At 37.6% G+C, this 11,464-nt stretch overlaps 1 protein-coding gene across 5 annotated transcripts in view; it reads left to right on the top strand.

The window, feature by feature from the left end:
* The window catches only part of LOC108756434 (inactive dipeptidyl peptidase 10), an 81,544-nt gene that overhangs the window by 59,718 nt on the left and 10,362 nt on the right, over window positions 1-11,464 (top strand). For 4 of the 5 annotated variants that reach the window (XM_018500243.1, XM_018500239.1, XM_018500240.1 and 1 more), the window contains exons 3-4: window positions 10,397-10,503; window positions 11,069-11,267. In XM_018500243.1, coding sequence (XP_018355745.1) covers window positions 10,397-10,503; window positions 11,069-11,267 — 306 coding nt within the window. Of the gene's footprint in view, window positions 1-3,704; window positions 3,917-10,394; window positions 10,504-11,068; window positions 11,268-11,464 lie in introns of those variants that run through there. The other variant, XM_018500244.1, reaches the window with a different exon arrangement.

The raw sequence follows: 11,464 nt of genomic DNA, 5'->3' as shown, positions 1-11,464 counted from the left end.
TCCAGTCGATATCTACGAGCGTAAACAAATTTATCACCCGTCGCGTTGGCGGGCAGAGAGAATGGGAAGAGAGGACCAAGGGGCAGGGAACAAGGAGCACGCGGCAGCGTGACGAAGGGATTCCGCACGACGACGGGAACTAACTTCTGTTAGCCGGTAGCGCACACAAACCTAGCTAGAGTAACTCGATTATCGGACTACCTGATAACGCGGCGAGACCGAAGGATGGCACAGAAGGTTGGTGTCTGGAAGACAACAGGAAACCGAGGCGCGTTGTGCCGCGGCAGCGTCTCGCCCCTCTTCGATATATGCATATGCGAGTATACATACACGCCCACGCGTCCCACAAACGCCCCATACAGTACGCCTCGACAAACCTGTACACGTTTAGCAAAGCCACTGCCGCAAAACCAACAATGTTTTACTCGTTGCCGTTCCGGCGACCGCCACGCGTCCACGCGCGACATTGGTGTCCTCGGAATTATACAGAGACTCTCGGTAAATTTCCAACAAAAGAGAGTTAAATGTCATTCGAAACTCGGAGCACGCGCTGACTTTATTTGACGACGACCGAAACACTTTACGATCGATGGCAATATTCATCACTTCTCAGTGATACGTAGGGTGTCATATACGGGCTTCCATAAATGGAATCGGATCAAGCAAATAATACGAATAAACACGAACAAATGAACCTTGATCATGACAAGAACGAGCTCAAAGAGCCTCGCACTAATTACGTAGAAAAATGAATCCCGGTGAAATAATTTAGTTTTCACATATCTACATATGTATATAAATTATGTAATGTAGCTTATAATGTGACGAACAAAAACATGTTATGGACATAAAGGTTAATAATGGTCGAATGGATAGTTTTTACTATCCTACGTATGTACCGAAGTTCAAACTTGTGTCAAAACTTGTGCTGACAGTACCTTTAGTATATTGCAACTCAAAAACTATCCATTGAGCTTTGTATCTACGACACCTTTTGTTCATCGCATTATAAGCTACATTATATGTGAAGACCGTACGAAAAGAACAGTTTTGTCGAAATATCTTGGTCGAAAAATTTATCTGGGTATAGATCGGAAAATATAACTCTGTCGGATTATCAAAATAATTATGTAGAACGCTAAAAAAATGATTGCTTAAATGTAAGCATTTTTTGCAGTATTGTTCTCTCACTTTCTTGAGTTTCTTCCATAATAATTTTGATGGCCAACAAAATTATTTTCAGATCTGTATGTAGCGAAATTTTTAAACACGTCAACGAAGTCGTTCTTTCCGTGTAACTCATTCACTGGGACTAAATTTCACATTATAAACTACATTATATGTGAGGAGCAGTCTTTCACAATGCGTTTTGTCCAAAATTTATAACTATTGGGTTGGCAAGAAAGCAATTGCGTTTTTTTAAAAGACATCTATCAGTAAAAACCGCAATTACTTTCTTACCAACCAATATAAATATATCTTGATAGAATAAAGTTTTAGCTTTAAAAATCTTTTTTTTAATATACGATACGACAATTTTTAATGGAGTTATGAGCAATTAAAGTCAAAATAATTCTTTTATTTAATCCGCGATAACTCAGTAACCAAAAATCGTAGGAATATTTAAAAAAAAACAATTTTGTAGGGAAAATATCAAGCTTTCATGATAAGTAATCGAAAATTTTCTCAAATTCATTTTGGACACGTTACAAATCCACAAAGTGAGAAGAAAATTTTTCGTCTTTTTCAGCTCGTAGTTTTTGGTATGTAAAAATTACCAAACTCATATAAACTTAAAAAATGTGATAAGCTTTTAAAAGTAGAGATTTCAAGCTTTAAAACCCTTTTCTTAAATTTAAATTTCATTCATTATTGACGAAGATATTATATATACAACTTTGAACTAAAAAAAACGCAATCACTTTCTTGCCCACCCAATATTAGAAAATAAGAAAAGAGGAGCAATAAAAAAAATATGTGCTTTACAGAAAAAGCAATTAGAAGATATCTAGTTAATCTTTAGACCGCCGGGATTTTAAAATCCAAAATTATGAATAGATTCCTCATTATAAAGCCCTATAATAATCCATATATATGTCTACTATACACTATTCGATAGATACAAGTCATCGCATGACGCCATAAAGGACATAATGCACTTTGAATGTCTAGGTTTCTTCAACACATAAATTGATGATGAAAAAAAATGCTTTGTGAACATCCCAGAGTAGCTTATAACGCCTTATATAATATGAATCTTTCAATACTGAACACTATGTCATCTTTAAATAATAATATTAAATTTTTTTAATAATAGATTTTGAAAGTCTGCTCTTCGTGTGAAATCTAACTTATTTCACGGGATCTGATTTTCCACACAATTAGTTAGCGAGATCTTTTACATTGACGAATATGTTTCTTTTTTCAAGGGAAAAAGCGCTTGCTACGTTCGTCCATGCATAAACGTTTGTTCGTGATCGTTCATCCTTGCTAGCCTGATCTTGGATCCACCTTAACGTGACGTTACGTAAATCTCCATCAACGTATTCCTTTCGAAAAAACAGTGATAAATTCTCTGGCGGAGAAGAAAAACGAGAAAATAATGACTTAACAACCAGCGTACGCTTGGCGTCCCTTTAATTTGAATGGACGCACGGTGTGGAAAATCATTACATTCCTCCTAAGGAGGAACCACTGCGTTGAAACTGCAGTTCCGTAAGTTCAACACACGCCATTTCCCGGACTTGTTGTTGCATCGCAACCAACACGTAGAAATCCTCAGGTTTGCGTTTGACTTCCGACGTTGCGGTCCCCGTTTCTCGGAGCGCGGCTGCATCCTAAAACCGCCTCCTCGTCCTCATTTGCGATCACGTCGAAACTCTCGCAGAATTATTTCCAACCAGACACACACGCTTAGGAATTAATGCTCATCGTCCGACAATTTTCGGATCTTCCCATCTCGTTTCGTGCACGAAATCGCGCACGGTAAAAAGAGAGCTTTGCCGGCAGGGGAAATTTTGTCGTGTTAAAAGCAGTCGGCGTTATCGGCGCGGCTTGCTTACGGCTCGATTATCGGCCCTTTTGCACGACTGATCCCGTGACCCCGAGAGGAGATCGTACGTGAAGCGGCCTCTCTCTCTCTCTCTCTCTCTCTCTCTCTCTCTCTCTCTCTCTCTCTCTCTCGTGTACGTGTGTCATGCACACGTGTCACCCCTTTGAACTTCCTGCCCGAGTACGGCAAAAAGAGCGAAATGCCGGGAGAGATAGAGGCGTTCCTTCGCTCTCGAAGAAAATCACGTTCACATAGCGTGGCGTGGTTAGTTGGACGCCGACAGTTCCGGAGAACGGGCTGACTGTCGACAGTGAAGAACGCATAAACCAGAGAGATCGATCTACGGAATTATGTTCACGGGGACGTTGCGATCGGTATCGTCCGCCACCGTTATCGCTCGATCGTTTTCGCGGGGCGTGTGTATCGATCGTGAGTAACCCCCGTCGTCGACGATCGGCTGCGCGATATTTTGACACGCGGCGTAATGACGTGTGTGCATACGCGCGCGTGTTCACCATTTTCAATGTATATACGGATGTATACGTGTCGCAATAACGTGATGTAGACGAGACGCAACATAGAGGAAGAGCACAGAGAGGGAGAGTCGAAAGGTGGGCGGCGGATAGGCTGAAATACTTGGCTGAAACGCGCTCAGCAGTCAGGCTGGCGCATCTGTGTCTCTTGAACGGGTGAATTAATTTTATTGGTGTCGGGTGAAACGGTGACTTGTGCCGCACCATTGAGCTCGAAATACATGACGATGGTGCGCAGTGCCGACGGTTGTTCGTGACGAAACAAACGGATTTTTATCTTTACGAACGACGGAGGAAGCAGCAGCCATGACTTCCGCCAGTCTCTCGGAAGATAAGCAATCACAGCCTTATCACTTTTACAATTCAAATTCCGATCGACGGTCTAGGGAGCGATTCGACGAGCAGTTAACTCGAACGTTATGACTGCGCTTGTCCCAGCCGTGTCGTATCGTTGGAATCTCCGTAAAACAATCGTTTTACGGGGATAAAACGATAGTCCCTCAGATAGTCTCTCCAATAGTCTCAGATTTAAAAGACAGGCGTCTCGAATAGAATAACTTCAGAAACAAATCGTCGCAAATAACCTCGGAACAGTTAGACTTAAACATGCGTAAATGTGGAGCACTTTTGCTGTGTAAAAGTGATCGTGGGATATCTGGTACCGACAGGTGACTCGGATTCTCACGATGTGCCGTGGCCCAATTTTCTCGCTTCTACGATCACGTTCTGTAACGACTGCATTGTTGCGCACCAATCGGCTGTCGTGAGATTTTCAACGATCAAATTCTGCAGTAATTTATTGATTAATTATTAACAACGATCTTCATGGTAACACGAGAAGAATTCTCTCAATCGTGGCTCAACGCAGGTTCGTTCGACATAGTGCAACGCTACTTTATATGAAATTGCACAACGGCGTATTCGCATGTACGGATTGGAAACGCGAATCGCGAAAAGATAGCCGACGATGGTATCGTGTGGCATTATTGGAGCCTGGCATTATTATAATAACGATCGCGTTCCATGACTGTGTACTTAGTTATCTCTCTGACAAAGCAGCGAATTCGAAACGAGAAAACCGCACCATGGCATATTAAATTTTCAGAAACGCCTTATTGTTAGTACGGCGCAATTCATTATAGGGATACCGCGCAGCAAATATTGGGAGAAACTTGCAACCGTTTTATCATTGGCGATAAATTTTACTGCCATTGGTAGTCTATTGCCAGGGAAAAAAGCAATTCTTGCTCGATGGAAAATAATATACATTGAAATAATGTCGTGTTTAATTTATTTACTATTAGTTCTTTTATATATTTTTATATCATGCTTTATATGTTCTTTATAGATATTTTTACAAATATATTTTTATATGTTTACCCTATATTCTATTTTACGGACACAGCCTCAAGAAAGAACATTGCGATCGAAAATCTATCGTTAAAATTTAACAAAACCGAGTAAACTCTGCATCTTCTTGTCAGTTCTTCGTCCTTCATAAACTAACGAAAATAAACTGAGCGTATGCATCGTGACCGCAGACATTTGCAGCAATGAATGCGATGTGTCGATGTATCCGTACAGTGAGTGAGGACCTTATCTATCATGCCATTGCAGTTCACTACACGCCATGGAATACCTGAAAACCGTCATGTTGGATTACCGTGCGATCACGATAGATATTTCCTTTGAATTAATCTCTATTGTATTCGCGGTTCGCTCGATGTGCATAAGCACAGGCATATTTCGTCTCGACAAACTGTCTCGAATATTTGTTGAACGAACTCATCGCAGTAATGATGAAGCATGAATTAATCAACATTATAGCGCATATAATGTAATTGTATTATTATCTTTAACAAGCGGTCTTTTATTTCTCTAACGTTCCGATCAAATTTAATTCGTTTGATGCTTTTACGGAAAACTATATTTTAACGAGAATAATATATACGTGAAGATAGATATTCGTTCAGATAACTTTTGCAAAAAATTTTAATGAACCGACTATCTCGTTATGTTTGGCCACTTGCCAGCTGGCTCAATGAAACAGACACGAGCGATTAAAGCGGAAAAAATAAACCTTAAAACAGTTGGAGAAAATATTGAAGTTCCCTCAGTATATAACTAAAAGCTTTTCTCTGTTGAAACTTAATTGACACAATAAAGATTTTATTCAAATATACATACATATCTTTATTCCTAGCATTATACAAGAGTGGCATTATACAGGAGTCATGTGAAGGCGCGTATTTACGCGACAGAATGGTAGAATATTTAAAAGCGGTATATCTCGTCTCGACTGCTTTCTACTTTTCCGTTAAAGTAACGCGTGACATAAACGATGCCGACTGTCCGCAGCAAACAGGTCTTTTAATTAAACATTCGCATTTAAAAAGATTAATTTTCTTTAACTACGTCCATATAAAATTAATATATTAAATTAAAAAAAAAGATAAATATGCAGAAGAGAGAAAGATAAAGACTATTAAATTTTGATATATCGAGCGAAATTTGACTGATATCAAAGTTCTTTCTTCATTAAATCTTAATCCGTTTTGTAGACATTTAGAAAACAATTTTGTAAATATCTCATTTTAATTAAAAATTTTTTTATCGCAAAATTTTTCAATCTATCAAATATTATCGACTGAGAGAAGAATGAATAAACAAAGCCAATAAATATTCATTATATTATACGCGATCGTATATTATTTAATTCGATGTAGAAGTCGTTTCCCATAAAATTTTTTCATAAATGGAAGAGGACAAAGATGACTAAGCAAATGCTCAGCAAGAAAAAAAGAAATCAGAAACCAGCACTGCACTAATATCGTTCAAAACTATCTCAACTTTCTCCCACGCTTGGAATACAATTATTATATTACACGTGAGCACGCAATAATTTTGCATGTAGCAAATATATTGCATATTTTTGCCGCATACAAAATCGAAAAAATGTTAATACATTTATAAGTACAGCGTGCAATTTATAGTGTTCTGATTTCGCACCGCGGAATAGTAGTTGAAGTATGAAACTCACCGGTGATAAAAATTGAATGTTCTATCTCTACAGTTCGCGTTATTGCCGTATAAAGCAGCGTGAATCTTCGCGAAATAATGTCTGCATCGTGCAACACTTGGCAATGTAGATATCAGCTCGCGAAGTCCGATGCTGTCGCGTTTCGCGGGGCAAATTTATGGTCACTCTATATATCTCGTGCCGCACACGTACACGCGACGCGATGCGTTTTGAATTCAAAGCGGTGGCAAATCGATCGGCAGGAGAGAAGGAAGAAGCGAGTCGGGTGTCGGGGAAGGAAATGGCGAATCGTTTGAACGAGACATCGGCGATTATTTATCCGGATAAACAGGTCGGGTCGTCCAAAAGCGATTACCGCGCGGCATAACGTTGGCCAATCGGCGCGGCGGTCGATCGTTCGTCTAGTTCGGAGCAGCATCATTATCGGCGATATCCGGGATAAAATGAAGATTATTTCGAGGGGATAAATCGTTCTAAACTAGATCCTAGGCCGGAATTTCTTCTATCGTTAATGGCGCGCAGTCAAGTGAAAGAAAGAGAGAACAAGAGAGACGCTACTCACAACTACCTTACGTTTATTTTCGAAACGCAAAGCTATCGGTTATTGCGAGCAATAAGGTGCAGTTATGGCGCTTGTGTCATAACTGTAACCGTCTCATTGCATCATACATTTTACAAACGTAAATATAACTGAAAAGAAAAAATATATCACGCGATCCATAGGCACGGCAATTTTTTTTTTAAATCAAGTGATTGTTTGCAGCAAGAATTGATTAGGAAAATTAACTTCTAACATGTAATTTAATTAGTCGGTGAATCACGGTGTTTGTCGACGAATCTCTTCTCGTTCCTCTTCAGAGACAACATTTCACTGATCACCGAATGCAGAATTGAAGATAAATCGTTTCTCTCGCGGTTTCCTAAAGTGAGAGCAAATTCGCGTGCAGAAACACGTGCGAGGCTGTTCTAACAGGTACATAACGACCCGCGCATATAGCCGACGACGCCTTGTGCGAAATCCGGTGCGACTCATCCGTATTGCATGACCTGCACGTATTATTCGGTACGGTGTCGGTGGTCAGGAGAACAACTATACAGACGCCGGACATAACCCGTATGCAATATGCATAACGCAGCCGGCGACGTATTCGAGACGTATGCGAGAGCGACCGAAAACCGCGGTATTCTTGACGGCAGCGCGATCGAACGTCGCGACCCCAAAAACGCTTTTACGATCTACGAGAATGAAATTTTCGTTCTAGCAAATGGGCGACTTGGTATTTTCACAAGGAATATCTCAACCGGATGAACAACGGGCGCGTTAATTCTTTAACTGGTTAACGATTGCGCAAGAGAAATAATGGATGCTTTTCAATTGTAAAATCACTAGACACTTTCGTGCACGTGGCGACACAAGTTATGTTCCAATTATCTAATCGTTGACACAGCACTACGTATTCGTATTCGGCTCGAGGGCTACTAGTTGGCTATACAAGTTTTGTGTTTTCTAGAGACAACTATATATATATATATATTACTAATCGCGGCAATTATAAATAATATATAATAAAGATAATTATAATAATGATATCTATAATATATAATATAAATTATATATAGTAAAGATTGAGTGGCCAGCATTTTTGCTCTTTTTCAATACAGACGAAAAAAGCTATACATTTAATCTATATCCAGAACTATACGTAGCTTACATATTTATTTCAATTGTCGTACATAGTGCTATACTTTATGCATTTCTGTACACGTTTATGTTAAGGTGTGTTAAGCAATTGGAAAGGACCCAACAGTTCGCGACAGAACGTCGCACATATTCTCATTACAGGGGAAGAATCCGATAAGATCGAACGAGTTTAGCAGTAAAGAAAGTCTGATCTTGAACGAATGATTTTCTCAAAAGAAATTATATTGAAAAAGAACTATATGCGGGCTTACGCCAGCAATCTCGAGAAATTATTTTATTTTTCTCTCTTTTTCGGTGCATCATCCAAAAATACCTTGGCTTTCTCGGCTTTCAGTTACTTGAGTAATACGATATAGCAGCTCGTATATTATTTCGTACTTTCCATTTGAAAACAACGGCTAAATTATATTTAGATGAATGAAAAATTCAAAGGGCAATGAGATATAAATGATAGTGTCGTTAAATAATTGTTTGCCCGTAAATATCGCAAGCAAAACAATAATTTATAATTTCCATTCTCGATCGCTTCGATTCCTCTACTTCAAACAAATGATTCACGGAATATTTCGATAAATAGCTGTCGCCTCGATACAATTACAAATTGTTAATTACGAAAGATAATTAATCGCTTGATAATTGCTAATTGTAATAAGGAAATGATCGTGCATTCTGAGGGACAATGCGACAATATGCGAATGACAAAACAATGGCCTTGTTTATATGCAACGGCAAGCTGTCGCTTGAAAAACGAATGTCAAGAATCAAATATCACGCGCGACGGACATGTCGTCGCCACGAAATATTTAATTTATTATAAAATAAATGCACGCCAGATATTACATTTCTTGCGCATTTCAAATTAATTTCGATATAAATAAACTATTGTTGTACATCAAGTTCAATTTATTTTAATAATAAAAGTATCATTTCATTTTGATAAAAGAATATAATATTTATGTTAATTAATTTACTGTTATTTCTTTTTTTTTTTCAAATTTTATTTCCCAAAAGCGGCGAAATTGTGTCATTTTAATAAATGACGAATATAAAATTAAAATTCCGCGAGAATATGTGGCGATAGGTTTTTCTTAATATATTAAAGTCACACATGATTTTATTCCGAGTAAAAACACACAGAATAATGATAATTTATTCTTTGTATACATAATACATACACATATATATGTATATATATGTACATGTATATACAGAGTATTTCAGAGACAAACTTCAGAGGATGAATCTCAACAAAAGAATCAACTTTTGTTAAGAAATCTGTGTTTCAACATATTTTTAAGCAGCTACTCCGCTCGCACTACTAGTTCACGTCCTTTGATTTTGTTTTTGACACAACAAGACACAACAAAGAAAACAAAAACATAGACTATTGTCAGATGTCACGCGCGATCGGTTGCATATTTCATAATTCGAACCAGAACGCATAGCTTCTTAAAAACGCGCCGAAGAATATATAAGTTCTTAAATAGAAGAAATGTTTCTTTTATTGAGATCTATAATTTCCTAAAGTTCCGTCCCAGAAATTTTTAAACAGTATATGTAATTTCTACAATATATTTTTAAGACACTTATAATGATTGTGATACATCCATATGTACCTGTAATATTTCTTATGTATATATGTATCCGTTATATTTGTGACTTCGTGATGTACACAGTGAAAGTGCTCTAGATGTGTAGATACTCTAGATACAAATATTCACATCGAATTATTTAAGCATTAAGGATCCAGCTTTGACTACTATGGGCTTTTATTTTCACATGTTGTATTTTATATCATTTGTAGAATCACCGACTGAATATTTTCACATGTACGGTCCAATAAAATTCTTATTGTTCTTATTGTCTAGATGTAAAATTTTTGAAGTGATGTTAATCAATTTCTCATTATTATTAAATTTTCCTAATTATCCTCTCAACAAACCTTTCTCTCTATATTCGAGATTTGAGATCTGCATGCTCTCTTGTACCAATCCGCTTATGCACTATAGCTTGCCGACCGATCTCATAGATCGATCGATAATTACGTAAGAGATTGTCTTCTTCCACAGGATTTAACGTACGCGGACGGCGGCCACAATTGGCGGAGTATAATTTTCTCACTACTAGTCATCGGTTTCGTTATCGCTGGCATTGTCACAGCAATTTATCTCCTCGGGTGAGTTCGCATTACTTGCTGTTTTTATGTGTGTGTGTGTGTGTGTGTGTGTGCGTGCGTGTGTTTTCTCCTTATTTTAACTTTTAGTAATCTAATCCTCACAATATTCCATCAGATACCAGAGAGAAAGACGATTGAACTTTTTTTCGCAGATAACATAAAATATTAACGTGCACTGAAAAAAATTTACTAAATTTTAATGAATATTTATTTAAATAGCACTCTCTAACTAAACTTACAGTAAATAAATATTTACTTAATAAAAACGATACTTAAATCAAATTAACTCTTGACCCTTATATCAAATAAATGTATGTTTACATTTAGTAAATATTTAATTAATACTCTATTCAAACAAATACTTATTAAAATTTAATATATTTTTTCTGCATGTATATCACTTTTAACTAACAAAGACAAAACTTCTGCCTTGGCTAAAAGTAAAAGAGATACACACTTGAGCAAAATATAATAGTTTCGATTCGTTTATTACGAATTATTATGAATGCTTGAAAAAGCTTGTGTACTGCTTTCTATATTTGCTTTTCCTTTAATTTGTTTACAGGTACGTTGACGAGCTCTTGTATTGGAGTGGCAGGCGTCTTACGTTAGACGAGTGCCTTCGTGATGACCTGACACCGCACAGGTTACCACCGACTTGGATAACCCACGAAAAGTTCGTCTACCAAGCCGACGATGGTTCTCTCACCCTTCTAGACACCCGCAACAACGTCGTGTCCCTTTTAGTCTCTAATCATACACTTGTACGTATACATACAGTGCTTATCACGCGTTCTTTGCGCTTCGTTACATAAAGTACTTTACCGATGGTATTATATGGCATAATATCATACAAGCGCCCAAATTTTATACAAGCACAATGATAATGAGTATGATAAATCTTCAATCGTAAATTTGTCCCGTAAAAGTTATAGAATAACTATATACGTTTATTAAATAA

Source organism: Trachymyrmex septentrionalis, unplaced genomic scaffold (assembly GCF_001594115.1).
Source record: "Trachymyrmex septentrionalis isolate Tsep2-gDNA-1 unplaced genomic scaffold, Tsep1.0 scaffold127, whole genome shotgun sequence".
In the NCBI taxonomy this organism is placed as follows: domain Eukaryota; kingdom Metazoa; phylum Arthropoda; class Insecta; order Hymenoptera; family Formicidae; genus Trachymyrmex; species Trachymyrmex septentrionalis.
The sequence above is the reverse complement of the archived record's forward strand: the minus strand, read 5'-3'. Positions and strand labels throughout refer to the sequence as shown.